This window comes from Hypanus sabinus, chromosome 11 (genome assembly GCF_030144855.1).
Source record: "Hypanus sabinus isolate sHypSab1 chromosome 11, sHypSab1.hap1, whole genome shotgun sequence".
NCBI lineage: Eukaryota > Metazoa > Chordata > Chondrichthyes > Myliobatiformes > Dasyatidae > Hypanus > Hypanus sabinus.
In genome coordinates, this window is record NC_082716.1 from 106,548,684 (window position 1) to 106,567,440 (window position 18,757).

Consider the following 18,757-nt stretch of genomic DNA (forward strand, 5'->3'; position numbering starts at 1 on the left):
TTTCCCGATGCTGCTTGTAGGTATTGTCTATACCGTGAAATTTCATCTCTATACAGTACTGTGCAATAGTCTTAGGCACCCTAAATTTTTTAATCTAAATTTTGTTTGAGATGTTTATTTTTTTGTCTTCTGCCTTAGTGTGTCAGATCAATAGACCAAAGATAAGATTTCCAAACATTAACTTCTCAAAAAATTTGAGATTACAGAAATGTTTGTATTTCATTAAACAAAGTAACGTTAAATAACAAACCACTTTTCAAATAAAAACTTGATGACTTTGTCGGTGTCTAGCCCAGTGCATGATTAAACAAAGATATCGAACAGGATGCTAATGATCAATGATGTAATGAGTTGGATGAGCTAGACCAGGGGTCGGCAACGTTTACCACTAAAAGAGCCAATATGGACCCATTTCCCACAGAAAAGAAAACACTGGGAGCCACAAAATGAAATAACACTGCATACAACGGGTTTTTTTTGCCTTTATGCTATGTATAAACAAACTATAATGTGTTGCATTTTTGAAATTGATGAACTCCTGCAGAGAAAACGAAATTACATTTCTGCATGCAACAAAAACATTTTGAACTCCGAAAAAAAGACGTTGGGTTGAAGGTTACTACATAGGTAGCCTACCTTGGATCGAAGAATTAAAAGAAAGCGCGCACTGGCGGGTGTCAGGCATTGGCAGTTGTGATGTATATTAATAGCGATAAAAAACACGTTGTAGCGGTGTAGCGCTACACGCAGCGCTAAAATAAAGACTGCAGCCAAAGGTAACTTTATTCGAACTAAACAGCCTTGCTTTAAAGCCTCCCTCAACCCGTCCCCGTGGGCGCGGATGCTCCAAAAGACACGTACTCACAAACCCCCGTAGGCTATCTCCCTTAGTCGGAACGGTGGCTAATTGTAAGCCGGTTCGGATGTGCCAGGAAACGGTGTCTCAGCAAAGTTTTCATATTGTACAAGATCACCATAATCTTCAAATTTCGAATTACATTTCAAAAGCTAACAAACCACGGGGAGCCGCATCACAGAGATCAAAGAGCCGCATGTGGCTCCGGAGCCGCAGGTTGCCGACCTCTGAGCTAGACTGATTACCTGAAATAGAAGCGGGTAAGGAAGGAACAAATTTGTTTGTCTTTCACTCAACTAAAAGGTGAGGGTGTGGCCGATGTGACAGTTTAATCTTCAGATCATCAATTCTTACACCATGGCAAGAGTGAGCACAGCAACGGAACACAAGGCGGTCATCCTGCATCAGCAAGGTCTCTCCCAAGCAGAAATTTTGTGGCTGACAGGAGTCTCAAGATGAGCTGACCAAGTTCTTCTGAAAAAGCACAAAGAAACGGGCAAGGTTGAGGACCAGTAACGTAGTGGTCGGCCACAGAAACCCAGTGCAGTAGATGAGAGATACATCAGAGTAACGTCCCTTCTAAACTGGAAGAAGTCCAGCACTGTTATCAGCTTTGAACTTACACTGGAACCCAAGTACGCCCCTCTACAATCTGGAGTAGAATGGTCAGAAGTAGTCTTCACGGAAGAGTTGCTGCCAAAAAGCTATTCCTCCGAAGTGGAAACAGCCAAGTGACTCGTCTAAGCACAAAAGCACAAGGACTGGGATGCTGAATAACAGCAGCAAGTGCTCTGGATGATGCATCCATGTTTGAAACTTTTGGATCAAACAGGAGCCTGTCTGTTCGTAGAAAAGCTGGAGAGTGCTACATGGACACGTGTCTGCAGCCAACAGTGAAGCACAGCGGAGGTTCCCGGCTGGTTTAGGGCTGTGTTTCTGCAAGTGGAGTTGATGTTCTGAATGACCCCAAACACACGGCCAACATCATAAGGAACTATCTTCAGCGAAAAGAAGCACAGCAGATGGTGTGGCCTCGACGGGGCCCTGATCTCAACATCATCAAGGCCGTCTGATTACCTGGAGAGACGGAAGCAAGTGAGACAGCTGATCTTGTGGTCAGTTCCCCAAGATGCTTGGAACAACCTACCAGCCGATTTTCTTATAAACCTGCACAGCAGTGTACCCAAGAGAAATTGGTGTAGTTTTAAAGGCAAATGGAGGTCGCACCTTTAGTTATTTTTTTACTGCCTGCTGCTCTTTATAGTAAATTTTTTCATGTTTAGAGATTTTTCATTTCATTATTTTTGAAATCCTCTTTGCTTTACAGAATTTTCTTTTTTTTACATGTGCCTAAGACTTCTGCACAATACTGTCAGAGATTTAATTATAAACAAGAGAAAATCTGCAGGTGCTGGAGATCCGAGCAACACAGACAAAGTGCTGGAGGAGCTCGGTCCTATCAGAAGGCTTTGTCCTGAAACGTCAACTGTACTCTTCCCCTAGATGCTGCCTGGCCTGCTGAGCTCCTCCAGCATTTTGTGTGTGTTGCAGTGATTTAATTCTGTTAGTGTGGGAGTTAGCGCAGCGCTATTACAGACCTGGGCTTCACTTCCTGCCGCTGCCTTTAAGGGGTTTGCATGTTCTCCTGTGGGTTTCCTCCAGGTGCACTGGTTTCCTCTCACAGCCCAAAGATGTGCAGGTTAATAAGTTAATTGGTCACATGGGGCGGACTCGTTGGGCTGGAAGGGATGCTAGCGTGGCTGTCTCTCTAAATAAAGTATTGATTGTTTCAGGTTCAAGGTTTGATAACACATGATCTTCCCCTCCATCCAGTAAAGAACGTCACTGAATGTATATCACACCTCTTCAGAGTTCTGGCTGTCTGAAAGAAGAAAAGCAGTTAACCCATTCCTGCTCCTTTCCCTGATTCAGCTGCATTACGTGTTTATTTTCAAATAATTATCTGTCTCCCATGTTTGTATTTTTGATAGATTCTCCTTCCACCAACATTCCCTCTAATTCAGGGCTCCATGGACCCCTTGCTTAATGATGTTGGTCCAGGGGAACCGCTGCTCTAGATTTTTTAACGGTTGAGCGGAGCAGTTGTTTCTCTGAGCAGGAAGTTCTTACACGGCCTAAGAACTGCATGGCACTTTAAATGTTTTTTTGTTGTAATATCCATTCTATGAATATTTAAAATGAAAGTTGAAAAATCACATCCTATTTTATTCATTGAAGGCTGTAGTGAAATACAGTACAGCAAAGAAAACCTTTTATGTTTCGTAAACTCTTTCTTGCTGTGTCCTGTTCTAGCCGTGCAACACAAAAGGCTAGATGCACTGGAGCATTTCAATTACTGCGGGGCTGCGCACCCATGCAGCTGAGTGGGAACTGAATGGAGATTAAAATTGTTCCCTTTGTCTACTCAGGAGCCCTGCTCATTATCCCACTAGCCTCTCAGCAGGCACGGTACCCTCTTGGGGTGGCTTGGTAGTGTAATGGTTTACAGTACAAGCGACTCGGGTTCAATTCTGCAGTGCTGCCTGGAAGATGTTTGTATGCTCTCCCTGTTACTCCAGGTGCTCCAGTTTTCCCTCTCAGTCCAACGATGGGCCAGTTGGTAGATTAATTGGTTCATTGAAAATTGTTCAGTGATTAGACTAAGACTAAATCAGGGGATTGCCGGCCATGCGGTTTGAAGGCTGGATGGGTCTATTGCACACTGTATCACTATAAATAAATAATGTCTCTCCAAGGGCTTGATTCTTCTCCCAGTCTCCTCCTGTACGTTGTTGATCCCCGTTCAAGTGGGTATTCTGAATATTCAGTAACAGACTACATCAAACCCAGAGCGGTTCAAATTATATGCGCGTTTATTACTTGCAAGGGAAGACTATCTCTGTACATTGAGTCATCGGGAGGTAGCTTCAATCTTACAGCTCAAAACAGTTAACTTTTATATGTTTACAGAGTCCAGTAATTCATCAACTTCATGTCTTTGAGGTTGTTCCATCCCTTAATAGCATTCCTGTCTTATCTCACATTTGTCTTAAATGAGCTATGTTTGTCTTTAATGAGCCCATTTGTCTTTGAGGCTTCTCCTCTCCCACAGCTGTGTGATATTTTTCTCTGCTTTCAATCATGTAATGTCAAAACACTCCCTGCTATAAATCACGTACCCTTGCAAGCATCCCATCCGCCCATATCAGCAAACCAGCAAAGCACTCTGGAAGCACACAGGTTCCATTTTGTCACATTACATTTTGCAAACGTTATAAATTCATAAAGACTTAAGGGTTACAGATTTATTTCCACAGCGTTCATAGAATATTACAGCATAGTACAGAACCTTTGGCCCATGATGTTGTGCCGACGTTTTAACCTACTCCAAGATCATTTCTATGCTCTGCTTTAGCAGATTTGTTACCACAGATGTTCGGCTGAAAAGTTAATTGCATGTTGACATTTTGGATGTACAATCATTTTTGGGCCATTCGTTGTCTGCTTTTGTTAAACACTAATGTTTCTGGGGTGCACACTAACTTTTCTTTTCCCCTCTCTGAAGGCGAAGCTGCCAGTGAGACGTCGCGGAGGACGGACTGTGTGGAAGGAAATGAGCCCACCTCAGGTGCAGTTCGCATCACCAGCTTTGAGACGGTTCGCTTTCGTAAGACTCCCCTCTCTCTGGGCTAAGCTCTCTCTCTTGAGCCTGACTAACTCCAAAAGACAAAATCCTTGCTTAACCAGTTGAGGCAGTGTGTCTAACATCAAACCCAACAAAAAGCAGGCTCTAATGGCTGTTTGGTGCAAAGTTGCCGATGTTGGTCTCTGCTGCGCGAGGCACAAGACTCTGTCTGTGACAAAATCCATGACTGTTAGTCCGGACTGCTCCTGATTCCTCTGTCTCTCTGCTCTCCCTGCCTCACGCAACACGTGTGGCTCTGACATTGCAGGCTTTGCTGCTGCTCTCTCTGACTGGAGAGTGGAGTACTCTACTAGACACAGGATTTCTCTACAAACCCTCAAAGCTCAGCACACCATCTGAAAATCATCTGGACACCAGATATCTGACTGTTTTTTTTTAAAGTAGACATTACCGTTTTACCAACAACGCAGATTCCTTTTAGTTACTGACGTAGAAAAGCACGCGTGGATTTGAACCATTGCTTTATTTTTACTTGGGGGTACAACACAGTACAGGCCCTTCCAATGAGCCTGCGCCGCCCGATTACATCCACGTGGCCAATTAACCTACTAACCCGGACTCCTTCAGAATGGTGGGGGGAAACCAGGGCACCCAGGTGAAGCCCGCCCGGCCACGGGGAGAACGTACGCACTCCTTACAGACAGCAACCCGGGTTCACTGGCGCTGTTATAGAGTTACACTAATCGCTACACCTTGGCGCCACCCTCCCTTTACTTTCTTTGTCCTTTGTGTGAGTGTGGCCACTATCTGGGATTTTGTAAAACACCATACATGGGCCGTGAAGTCAGTCGTTTAAAATGGAATAGGTTGGAGCTGCAAGAGGCCTTTCAGGGCCACATCATGTCTACATCCTAGCCTGATGACCAATGTGCAAAAATGTATTGATTCCACCCGGCCAGTTTATTGCTATTACAGTGCCGGTGATCTGTGTTCAGTTCTGCTGCTCACTGTAAGGAGTGTGTAACTATCCCTGTGACCGTGTGGGTTTCCTCTGGGTGATCTAGTTTCCTTCCACAGTCCTAAAATATATGGATTAGTAGGTTAATTGATCACACGGGTGTAATTGGGCGGTGTGGGGACTGTAACCATGCTGAATCTCAAACTAAACTATGAGAGCATAAGACATAGGAAAGCCATTCAGCCCGTCAAGTCTACTGTGCCATTCTATCGTGGCTTATTTATTTTCCCACTCAATCCCAGAGGGAATATTCTGGAAAACCACGTCCATAACCCTTGGAGGGAGAAAGTTGTAGACTTGTAACTTTCTCAGTTTGGTGAAATTCTCTTTAAGATGATCCTTTCACCCCAAGACTCAGTGGTTCTAGACTTCGGGCAGCATCATCTGTGCTGTCAGTCCTTCTCCAAACCTGTCAGTCTTGATGAGGTGGCCTCTCTTGCTTCTAAGCCCCAGGGAATTGTGGGATTGAAAGTGGAAGAGCTATAAGTCCATTCCCCAGGTTGGGGAGAAAACTGAGATGGTAACTTAATGGGATGTGTTTTCATTCCCGCTGGGCGGTTGGGCTTGGTCATGTCGTTTTTCTTTTGTTCTCTTGTGCTGTTGGTTGGCTGCGTTGCTGGTCTTCCTACTGCCCGCTACACCGCTGGCATTTAGGGCAGCAGTGAAGGCCCTCAATCCCTGGCGGTGTTCGGGTCTTCCTTCGTTGTGTCGTTAGCTCAGTTTTCACAGCTGTCAGTCATACAAGTCCTGGGTGGAGACTCAGGACTACCATCACACTCAAATGTGGAAAGATTCTCTGTTGGTGTTTCCATAACAATTTTACTAATTGGGGTTGTTAACTCAGAGCTGAACCACCCCCCCCCCCCCCAACCCCGAACCCAGAAGACAGGTGGAATGCTCTGCAGCTGGCCTCTACCCTTTGACCTGTTGGGCGTGGGTGACCCTACCAAGAGCCAAAGCAGAAATCCTTGACTCCAGCCAACATAGCTCTCCAGGTCATTGGGTCATGCTAGCCTCCAAACCAGAATAAGGTTGTGGTCCTCTTGGAGCATGCATTAGGGTACTCGCCCTTTAATTAAATCAGTTATTGTCTTGGATGTCCACAAAATTCTCTGCTTTGGGTTGCATTCGATTTTCAATAGTTTTAAGTATTCTGCTTGAACAATTCAATGTACAGTGACGGTGCAGATATTACTACTAGTGCCAAATTTATCCACAAGATGCTGGAGGAACTCAGCAGGTCTGGCAACATCTAAAGCAGGGGTTCCCAACTTTGTTTTAAACGCATGGTCCAGTACCATTAAGCAAGGGGTCCGTGGTTCCCAGATTGAGAATCCCTAATCTGCAGAGGGGACCCGATGAAGGGTCATGGTCTGTCCGTTTCCCTCCTGAGCTACCTGACCCACTGAGTTCCTCCAGCGAGTGAGTGTGTGTGTGTCACTCTGGATTTCTCCAGCTGCCCATTTTGAATCTGTGTGCTGGGGCAGGTTGAATGTTCATGTGATATCTGCTCCGAGGCATTCCACTCCTAAAGCTCTACTCTGGTTGCCAAACCTCCACAAACATGCAGTTTTTTGTTCCATGATAAATCCTAGAATACCCCAACCTACGTTGAATTCTAGAAAATCCATAACTCTGTTGGATTCTAGAATACACACAACCCAACTGAATTCTAGAATACCGGTGTATCTGTTATATTCTAGAATGCACATGGCCCTGCTGAATTCTAGAATACCCATAAACTGTGTCAGCTCCTAGAATGGCTGCTTCTAGAATACTCCTAACTCTGAATTTTAGAACACCCCTAACTCCTTTGAATTTTGGAATATGCCCACCTCCTTTGGATTCTAGAATTCCACTATATCCCTTGATCTATTTTTCTTCCAATGTGAAATACCACATTTGCATTTCATTAGTGACTTTCCTGTCCTTTATTGAACTTTCATAGGCCATCCATAACCAATGAATCAATTCTGAATCTTTTGACTAAAGTATAATCAGGCTTTTTGGAACAGAACATTACTGCACAGTTCAGGCCTTTCAGCCCACAAAGTTGTGCTGACCTTTTAACCTACTAACCATCAATCTAACCCTTCCCTCCCACATAGCCTTGGTAGTTTCTGAAATTCAAAAACCAGATTACATAATAAGATGAAAATTAAAGGAGCAGATAGTTTTTATGACAGTGTTAGCTGATGAACAAGTATTATCTAACATCAGGATGAAGCAACTGTGGCAGTCAAGGGAAGTCCAAGCCACCAAAAAAGCAAGAGAAAAGGCATATTAGTGAGAATATTAGTGAGAATTTAGAGGATTGGGAAATGTTTAAAAACCAACAGAAGGCACCAAAAACAAAAGCCATAAGGAGGAAAAAGATGAAATACGAAGTAAGCTAGGCAATAATATCAAAGATGCCAACATTATTTTCAGATATATTAAGAGTAAAAGAGAGGCAGGAGTAGATGTTGGATGACTGCAAAATTATGCTGAACAGATCTTAATGGGTGACAGGGAAAGGGCGGACGAACTGAATAAGTATTTTGCATCAATCTTCACTGTGGAGGACGCTATCAGTATGCTGGAAGTTCGAGAGTGTCGGAGGCCCATACACTGAGGAGAAGGTGTTTGGGAAACTGAAAGGTCTGAAGGTAGATAAGCCACCTGGACCGGATGATCTACACCCCGGGGTTCTGAAAGAGGTGGCTGAAGAGATTGCGCGGCATTAGTAATGATCTTTCAAGGATCATTGGATTCTGCCATGGTTCCGGAGGACTGGAAAGTTGTAAATGTCACTTCAGTCTTCAAGAGGGGAGAAAGACAAAAGAAAAGTAATTATAGGCCAGTTAGTCTGACCTCAGTGGTTAGGAAAATTGGAGTGGATTGTTAAAGATGTCATTTTGGGGTACCTGGAGGCACATGATAAAATAGGCCAAAGTCAGCATAGTTTCCTTAAGGGAAAATCTTACGTGACAAATTTGTTGGAATTCTTTAAAGAAATAACAAGCAGGATAGACAAAGGAGAATTGGTGGATGTTGTGTACTTGGGATTTTCGGAAGACCTTTGACAAGGTGCTGCACGTGGGACTGATTAACAAGAGCCAGTAGTATTACAGGAGAGATATTAGCATGGATAGAGGATTGGACAGATTAGGAGAATGGACAAAGAAATTGCGGATGGAATATATTGTCAGGAAGAATTCTTCTTTGGTAGAATAAATAAAAGTTTAGACTCTTTCTAAGTGGGGAGAAAATTCAAAATTCAGAGGTACAAAGGGACTTGGGAGTCCTCGTGCGGGATTCCCTAAAGGTTAATTTACAGGTTGAGTCCGTGGTGAGGAAGGCAGATGTGATGTCAACATTCATTTTGAGAGGACTAGAATATAAAAACAAGGATGTAATGCTGACGCTTTATGAATACCAGTGAGGCCTCCCTTGGAGTATTCCGAGCAGTTTTGGGCCTTTTATCTAAGGAAAGATGTGCTGACGTTGGTGAGGGTCCAGAGTGGGTTCACGAGAATGATCCCAGGAATGACTGGGTCAGTGTATGAGTAGTGCTTGCTGACTGTGGGCCTGTACTTGCTGGAGTTCAGAAGACTGAGGGGGAATCACATTGGAAACTGTTGAATATTGAAAAGCCTAGATGTGGATGTGGAAAAGATTATTCCAATGGTGGGGGAGTCCCGGACCAGAGGGCACAACTTCAGACTAGAAGGATGTTCCTTTAAAACAAAATGAGGAGGAATTTTTTTAGCCAGAGGGTGGTAAATCTGTGCAATTCGTTGCCATGGGCGACTGTGGAGGCCAAGTCATTGGGTGTATTTAAAGCAGAGTTTGATAGATTCTTGATTAGTAAGGCTGTCAAAGATTATGGGGAGAAGGCAGGAGAATGGGGTTGAGAGGGATAATAAATCAGCCATAATGGAATGGCAGAGAAGACTCAATGGGCCAAGTGGTCTAGTTCTGCTCCTTTGTCTTCTGGTCATACGGTGGGTTCTGTGATTTTCAGAAGCTTGCTGGTACTGACAGCACCTCTCCTTTTTGCAGAACTGACCAGCCTAGACATTCTTCCCCTGCTTTGGGTACAGATCATGGACCTATCCTCCTCGATTTCAGTCATTGTATCACATTTAATCGATGGTGTTCCCAGAATACTACCCTGACAGAATTGGAAAACCAATTCTGGTGGGAACTGTTAGAGTGAGAGAGGGTTGGTGTAGCTTTGAATAAGACCATGAAGCAGAATTTGGCCCAATGAGTCTACTCTGCCATTTTATCATAGATGATCCATTTCCCTCTCTATTGCAGGCATTCTCCTGTCTTCTTCTAACCCTTCACACCCTGACTAATCAAAGACCGGTCAACCTCGGCTTTAAATATACCCAATGACTTGGCCTTCACAGCTGCCTGTGGCAACGAATTCCACAGATTCTGGTGAAAGAAACTCCTCATCTCCGTTCTAAATGGGCATCCCTCTATTCTGGGATCTTCTCCGCATCCACTTTATTGAGGCCTTTCAGCAGACAATGAGATTCCCCCCCATCCCCCCTTCATTCTTCTAAACTCCAGTGAGTAAAGGCCAGAGCCGTCAAGCGTTCCTCATGTGCTAGGCCTTTCAATCCCAGAATCATTTTGTGAACCTCCTTTGAATCCTCTCCAATGTCTGCACATCCTTTCTTAGATAAGGGGCCCATAGCTGCTCACAATACTCTAAATGAAGCCTCACCGGTAATAACCACCATGATAAACCATCCATTGTGTCAGCCCCACTTCCCAGCTCACTGACATCCTGTGAGTGTTTGCTTTTTCAGCTTGTATCCGTTCCCTCAGAAGTTTCTGTTGAATGTTCTGCCCGACACCAGTTGCTAGATGGAAAGTGCTTTGCAAAACTGAATGCTTCTGCTGCAAATCAAGCTCCAGTTCAACTGTATTGTCATTCGACCATACACAGGTATTTCGTCAAACAGAGCTGCACTCCTCCTGACCAAGGTCCAGAACTTAATTACTTGCTGCCCATTGCACCAGTGGTGTTTAAGGCAGCAATGAACATCCTTGTCTATGGCTGTCACAGCGTCACACTCAGATAGAGAAGGATTCTTCATTCCTGTTTCCATATCAATTCTGTTTGACCAGTCAGAGTTGTTAGTCCTGAGCTGAACCCCTGGACCCTGGAGAACCAGTGGAGTCTGTCCTCTACCCTTTGACCTTTTTGGCATGGTTGACTCTACCAAGAGCCAAAACATGAAGCCCTGACTCCATCCAGCATAGCTCTCTGGGTCATTGAGGCACGCAAGTCTACAAACCCAATGACAATGTTACGGTCCTCTTTGGAGGAGGTGCACGACACAGTACATATAATTTGTACAATACCTTCAGTTTGTCCGGACCAAGGCACACAACACAGTGCATGTAACTCAGGCACACAACATGTAAAGTAATATTACAACAAATAAGTTAACAAATAATGAGGTATATTTATGACACAAGTTAAAAGATTAGAAAGTGTAACTCTGCTGGTGTTTCATACCTGATGAGACCTGGGTGGTAACAGGGAGTTCGGTCTCGTGGTTTGGAGAAGAAGCTCGTTCCCATCCCAACAGTCCTAATGCTATGGTCCTTCCTGGCTGACGATAGGGGGTGGGAGATTGTAGGATTGTTAATCATGGCCTCGTAGTCTAAAAGTGATTGATGCACGATCAGCACTTTGCCATAATCTTACCAGCATCCATCTATGCCCTGCTTATGAGAGTTTGGATATGTTTTTTGATAAACTTTTAATCAGAGAATGCATTTCAGTATTGGGAGGGAGGACCAGGTGCTCTGGGTCAGATCTATTATGCACATTTGAATTAAAATATTCGAGGTTCATGAATTTTATAAATATTTGTGACTGTTAAAAGGACCTTGTCGAACATTCCATTTGCTAGGTTTATTACTGCTGTTGTTTGTATGCCCGAAGGATCTGTGTGGCAACTTTTTTTTAAGAATTCTTGACTGCCGTAGACCACAGTGGTGGCAGAGTTCATAAGGGAAGCTCTGGGCCTTTTCTGTTGAACATTGATTTCTCAAACTTCCAGTAATTGCCCCCCCCCCACCCCACTTCACCATTCTCCATTCCTCTCCCTCATTATCTCCTTACCTGCCCATCACTTCCCTCTGGTGCTCCTCCCCCTTCCCTTTCTTCCATGGTCTTCTATCAGATTCCCCCTTCTCCAGCCCTTTTCTCTTCCACCAACCAACTTCCCAGCTCTTTACTTCACCCCCTCCCCCGTTTCACCTGTCACCTGCCACCTCGTACTACTTCCTCCCCTCTCCACACCTCCTTACTCTGATTTCTCATCTTTATTTCCAGTCCTGAAGAAAGGTCTTTGTCAGAAATGTCGACTGTTTACTCTTTTCCATAGAAGCTGCCTGGCCTGCTGAGTTCCTCCAGCATTTTGTGTGTTACTTTTTCTATTAAAGCTTTTCTATAACCTGTGTTCTGTCTTACTGGTGAATGCATTTTCTCTATCTGCTGTTTGAACACTAATCCACTCAGTAGTTAAATGTGAAATGTCAGATTGCAAGCATCTTTATATTGCATTGTGTCACAGAAACTTTCTGATTTGTACCACTGCAGTTTCTGATATCTTGTTTCACTTTCACAACTTTCTTTTTTGTATTTTCTGACCAAATGGACAAGAATATTAAATATATGCTTGTTCTAAAAATCTCCAGCTTCTCGTAGAAGTCTTCAGTCATTTCATCTGCACTCTCATTCTCTTTATGGGACCCTTTGCCATCTTGAATAAATGGCTTTTTTACTCTCTCAGCCAATGCTGGGTGGCTCAGTAGAACTGAGGTAGAGCTGCGGTCTTATAGCTCAAGGGTCCCAGGTTCAATCCTAACCTGGGACCGGGTGGGCTTCCAGATCACAAAGGGATTGTACGGTGGTGCAAAGGTTAGTACTTACTGCCCGGTTCGCTGCTGGCCCTCCATCTCTCTCTCTCTGTCCATACCATCGCACTCAGATGTAGAAGGAACCTTCACTGCTTTTTCCATAACAATATATTTCTTTTGCCCAGTCCGGGTAGTTTGCCCTGAGCTGAACCCCGAACCACTCTTAGTCTGACTTCTACCCTTTGACCTGTTTGGCATGGGTGACCCTGCCAAGAATCAAAGCATAAAGCCCTGATTCCAGGCAGCATAGCTCCCCGGGTCACTGAGGCACGCAAACCTCCAAACCCTATGGACAAGATGGTGGTCCTCCTGGAGGAGCGTTGAAGTTAAGGGGCAGCAAAATAACAATTCCCGCCACTGTCTGTAAGATATTTGTGCTTTCTCCCTGTGACCACGAATGTTTCCTCTGGGTACTCCAGTTGCCTCCACTTTTCCAAAGAAGTATGGGTTAGGGTTAGTGAGTTGTGGGCACACTATGTCAGAAGTGTGGTAACACCTGCTCAAACTATGCTTGATGTTGAATGCGAAAGACATATTTCACTGTATATTTTGATGTACATGTGACAAGTGAAGCTAATCTTGGTTACAAGATTGATTGGATATGTTACCCCAGGTAGGACAATCTGGGGCAAGTGGGAGAGAATAGATTTAGGGAAACAGGTGGGGTGAATGGGACTGATGGGATTGCTCTGATGGCTGGGATAGAACTGATGGGCTGAATGGCTTTTTATTGCAAAGCAAATAGTCATAGAAAAGTACAGCACAAAAACAGGCCCTTTGGCCCATATGGTCTGTGCTGAACCATTTAAACTGCCTACTTCCATCAACCTAAACCAGGACCACAGCCCTCCATATCCTTACCATCCATGTAGCTATCTAAACTTAGCTTAAATGTTGAAATCGAGCTGGCATGCACCACACTCTAACCACCCTCTGAGTGAAGATGTTTCTCCTTAGACTTTTCACATTTTGCTCTTAACGCATGACCTCTAGTTGGAGCCCCACCCAACCCAAAGTATAAGGGTCAATATGGTTACTGGACAAGTGTCTTCTGGCTTTTCATCCAGACAGAGTGATCAGAGTTTGCTGGATAGTGATCATACAAGCAGGGTACCACAGGATATGGGGGCAGGAGTAGGCCATTCGGCCCATCTAATCTGCACTGCCATTCCATCTTGTCTGATCCATTATCGCTCTCAACCCCTTCTCTCCTCAGCCTTTGGCACCTTTACTAATCAAAAACCTATCAACCACTGCTTTAAATATACCCAGTGTTTTGGACTTCACAGCCATCTGTGGCAATGAATTCCACAGATTCACCACCCTCTGGCTGAAGAAATTGCTCCTCATCTCTCTTCTAAATTGTTTACTGAGGCTATACGCTCTGTTCCTAGAATGCCCCATTGTATCTAGGCTTTTCAATATTTCAATGAGATTCCACCCCCCCCCCCCCCCGCCCAGTCTTTTAAACTCAAGCAAGTACAGGCCCAGAGCCATCAAATGCTTATGTTAACCCTTTGATTCCCAAAATTATTCTTGTGAACCTCCTCTGGACCCTCTCCAATGCCATCACATCCTTTCTTAGATGTGGTGCCCACAAGACTCCAAGTGTGGTCTGTCAAATGCCTGATTAAAGCCCCAGCATTACCTGAGCAGCCAGTGCAGATTACAAGTCCTGGTCATGTGACCACTGACTCCAAATAGACCATCTCTGAAGAGTATTGATAATGGCTGGGGTCACCCGTCTTGTAAAGTCACTGCCCAGAAGAAGGCAATGGCAAACCACTCCTGTGGGGAAGATTTGCCAGGAACAGTCAAAGACCATGATTGCACACGTCGCCAAATGAAGATGATGAGGATTACTTCAATATCCTAGCCATCTCAAAATGAATGCTGGTATTTAATTTGTAGCCATTTCCCCTCGAGTCTGTCATACCATGGGGTTGGACCAAAGTCATGCTTTGTTCTTATTGCTGCTATCAGGGAGGAGGTACAGGAGCCTGAAGACACACACTCAGTGATTCAGGAACAGCTTCTTCCCCTCTGCCATCAGGGAAGAGGTACAGGAGCCTGAAGACACACTCAATGATTCAAGAACAGCTTCTTCCCCTCTGCTAGAAATGTCAATTTCTGAATAGACGTTAAACCTATGAACACCATCTCACTACTTTTTCATTTCTATTTTTGCACTACGTATTTATCTATATCTATATATATATGTTTCTCTATTATGTACTGCTGCCACAAAGACAACAAATTTCGCAACATATTAAACCTGATTCTGATTGGCTGGATGCTATTGATGAAAGGTTTAAGCCCCTCCAAATTGCGATGTAAACGTGATTTTCTCCACTGTCAGAAGCGAAATCATTCCTGAATCTGGCGGTCTTGTATGGACAGTCTGTGAGATGTTTACTCCATACTAAACATGGGTTATAACTGGATCGTTAAGAGTAGCATTGAGCAGTGGCCCACGATGTTCTCTGCTCTGTATTCTCCTTTGTTCTCTGCCACTCTGCTCCGGAATTGAAAGAGATAAACACAAGCAGGGGTGGTTATTGAGTCCTATGGGTGCGTGGTTTCAGCGGCAGCCCAAGCTGTGTGTTGGGAAATGGTCCAGAAACTTGGACGCGGTAAATCGTGCCCATTACTTGGTAATGTGACTTCAAAACGGCAAAAGAGATGCCAATCTGAGGGCAGTTTTGTACAGTGTGGTGGACGGAGGTAACTCCCAAGTAACGGATCCAACCAAAAAAAGCAACTAGAGTAATAGAATGGTGCCCCTCCTCCTCCAGCCCCTAACCTCTTTCACCTTTCACTTGCCAGCTTCTTACTTCACTCCCTCTTCCCCACCAACCTGGCTTCACCTATCACCTGCCAGCTTCTTACTTCATCCCCGTCCCACACACCTTCCCCTCACCTGATCTCCCTATCACCTTTCCCCTGGTTTCCCCTCCCCTTCCCTTTTTCCCATGGTCCACTGCCCCCTCCTATCAGATTCCTCCTTCATCAACCCTTTAACTTTTCCACCTATCACCTCTCAAATTCTTACTGCATCCACCATCACCTTTCACCTATCACCTGAGAGCTTGTAGTCCACTCCCTCCCCTTCCCTCCACTTTCTTATTCTAGCTTCTTCCCCCCTCCTTTCCAGTCCTGAAGAAGGGTCTCAGCCCAAGACATCGACTGTTGATTCCCCTCCATCGATGCTGCCTGACCTATTGAGTTCCTTCAGCATTTTGTGTGTATTACATTGAATTTCCTGCATCTGCAGAACCTCTTGTCTTTGTGACTGTATTCATGAATTGATTGCTTCCAGTTTCCTGAATTATTTTTTCTGCTTTGGGTAGCAGCTAAGGAAATCAGACATCAAATCAGAATGATATTTAATATCACAAGCGTGCACAAGTAGAAGGGTACAGCACAGCAACAGGCCATTCGGCCCTCAATGTTGTGCTGAACCAGCTAAAGAGTAAATGAAAAACACACAAACACTAATCCCTCCTACCTATACCATGTCCACATCCCTCCATCTTCCTCACATCCATGAGTATAACCAAACATTTCTAAAGCCTCTAATGTACCACCAAGCCAGACAGCACATTCCAGGCATATGTCGTGAAATTTGTTTTTTTAGCACCTGTACATAAATATACTATAAATTACAATAAGAAATAGAAATTGAAGATTAAGTAAGTAATGCAAACATATTGAGGTAGTGTTCATGGGTTCAATGTCTGTTCAGAAATCCGATGGCAGAGGGGAAGAAGCTGTTCCTGAATCGTTGAGTGTGTGTCTTCAGGCTCCTGTACCTCCTCCCAGATGGTAGCAATGAGAAGAGGGCATGACCTGGGTGGTAGAGGACCTTTATGATGGGTGCTGCCTCCTTGAGCCTCGCCTTTTGAAGGTGTCTTCGATGATGGGGAGGCTAGTGCCTGTGATGGAGCTGACCGTTTACAACTCTGCGGCTTTTTTCAATCCCGTGCAGTGGCCCCACCATACATCTGTAGGTATTTGATATCGAGCAGGGGTTTCCAACCTGTACTCCATGGACCCCTTACTTAATGGCGTTGGTCTGTGGCATGAAAAAGGCTGGAAACCTCTGATATAGAGACTTGTTTCAGTTGGTGCTGAAGATTACTTTGCAATAAACGAAAACTTTTATTATGGTTTATGCCTTTTCTCCTAACAATGTCGTTGTTGTTTGCAGGTTGACTGACCTTTGGATGAGGATGTCTACTTCAATCCATGTGTGGAGAGACACGGAATGATCTGTGCACGGAATGTACCATATCATGTCTCCAAACTAGTCCGACTGAGGCGAGAAATTAGTGGATTCGGAAGGGAGATTCGTAAAATATCAGCAGAAGTTATTTTATTTACACCAGAGGGTTCTCTTCACTTTTTCCAATAGTTAAGCTGCAGCCTCTTTCTGCATTTTGACCTCACCACCAGCACAAGAAGTTTTAACAAGTTAGATAGAAACAGGTGTGTCTTTGTCGTGAGGTGAAGGGAACTGTTAGAATTGTATATTTTTGTGTCTAATCTGGGCGATGCTGTGGTGCAATAAATACTTTGAATCAAGTGGTGGTGTGGAGTTGAACAGATGCTAACGGAGATTTAAACCACATTTCTTTTTAATACCCTAAGACATAGGAGTGGAATTAAGCCATTCAGCCCATTGAGTTTTCACCGCCGTTCCATCATGGCTGATTTATTATCCCTCTCAGCCCCATTCTCCTGCCTTCTCGCCACAACTTTCAAGACTAATCAAGTTAACCTCGAATTTGTGGTGTCCACAGCTGACTGTGGCAATGAATTCCAGATATTCATTGCCCTCGGTCTAAAGAAGCTCCTCTTCATCTTGGTTCTAAAGGAAAAACCATCTATTCTGAGGCTGTGCCCTTTGGACCCAGGCTTCAACACTGTAGGAAACATCCTCTCCAAATCCACTTTATCCAGGCCTTTCAGTATTTGATCTCCCCAGAGATGTTGTCAGCTTTCCTTAAAGTATTGGCACTCAGTAACCCTGCCCTGTCTGTCTCTGAAGTGTAATACGTCCACACTCTTCTGATTTATTTTCATGTTCTTTTGCTGAAATATTACTTTCATTCAACTGAAACAGACAGATTCATCAAAGTTGTCGTGGACTACTGTAGCAATGAGCCATATTTGTGTTTCTGTCATAACATTGTTATTGTGTCTGACATTGAAAGAGCTGAATCGGTCCGGGAAGTCGCTGTTAGAAATTCCATAAAATTCATCATCTGCATCATTCTGTGCTGTGTCATGTGACATGGGCGATCGTGGTCTTTCCATGATTGTGATTGCTCTTGACAAATTTTTCCACAGAAGTGGTTTGCATTTGCTGCCTTCTAGGCAGTATCTTTACAAGATGGGTGATCCTAGGCATTATAAATACTCCTCAGAGATGGTCTGCCCAACATCAGAGGTTGCATAACCAGGACTTGTGATATGCACCAGCTGCTCCCGTGGCTTCACGTGACCCTGATTGTGGGGATGTGGCCTAGGCAGGTGCTACATCTTACCCAAGGGTAGCCTGCAGGCTATCAGAGGGAAGGAGTGCCTTTCACCTCCTTTGGTAGAGATATATCTACCACCCAGTACCTCAGTACATGTTCCTATAATGAGCCATTTTACCATCAAGCAACACACTGGAGGAACTGATCAGGTCAAGCAGAATCCATGTTTATGCCATGAGCGAGGGATCTGTGGGCCCAAATTAGGAACCCCTGATCAATGAAGAGGATTAGCCTTGAAACCCTCCATCGACATTTTGTGTGTGTTGCTCAAGATTTCCAGCATCTGCAGAACCTCTTGTGTCTCCGACTTACCAGTGATGTGACTTTCCATACAGATCCTTATGGGATATCTTCCTTTTTCATGAACCAAAGATTACTCTGTATTGTAATTATTTTTGATGTCTTTTATTAATTTCAAGATGCAGCGCAGAATGAGCCCTTGCTGCACAATTACACCAATGTGACCAGTTAATCTACTAATACAGCCACTAACCCACACGCTTTTGGAACACGGGAGGAAACCCACGTGGCCACGGGGAGAGCGTATGAGTGATGCCAGGATTGAACGGTTTGTCATGTGAAGAGTGTTTGAAGACTTTGGGTGTGTATTCACTGGAATTCACAAGAATTAAAGGTGACCTCATTGAAACCTATCGTATTGTTGAAAGGCCTCGATAAAGTGGATGTGGAGAGGATGTTTCCTATGGTGGAGGAATCTAAGACCTGAGGGCACAACTTCAGAATAGAGGGGTGGCCTT

At 44.3% G+C, this 18,757-nt stretch overlaps 1 protein-coding gene across 7 annotated transcripts in view; it reads left to right on the plus strand.

Annotated features, from left to right (window-relative positions):
• ccdc9 (coiled-coil domain containing 9) overlaps window positions 1–17,040 on the plus strand; it is a 99,527-nt gene extending 82,487 nt beyond the window's left edge. For 5 of the 7 annotated variants that reach the window (XM_059985020.1, XM_059985021.1, XM_059985025.1 and 2 more), the window contains 2 exons: window positions 4,422–4,523; window positions 16,667–17,040. In XM_059985020.1, the coding sequence (XP_059841003.1) occupies window positions 4,422–4,523; window positions 16,667–16,671 (107 nt within the window). In that variant the 3' untranslated portion in view covers window positions 16,672–17,040. The remainder of the gene's footprint in view (window positions 1–4,421; window positions 4,524–16,666) is intronic. The other 2 variants (XM_059985022.1, XM_059985023.1) reach the window with 2 other exon arrangements.
• Window positions 17,041–18,757: the final 1,717 nt, after the last annotated feature.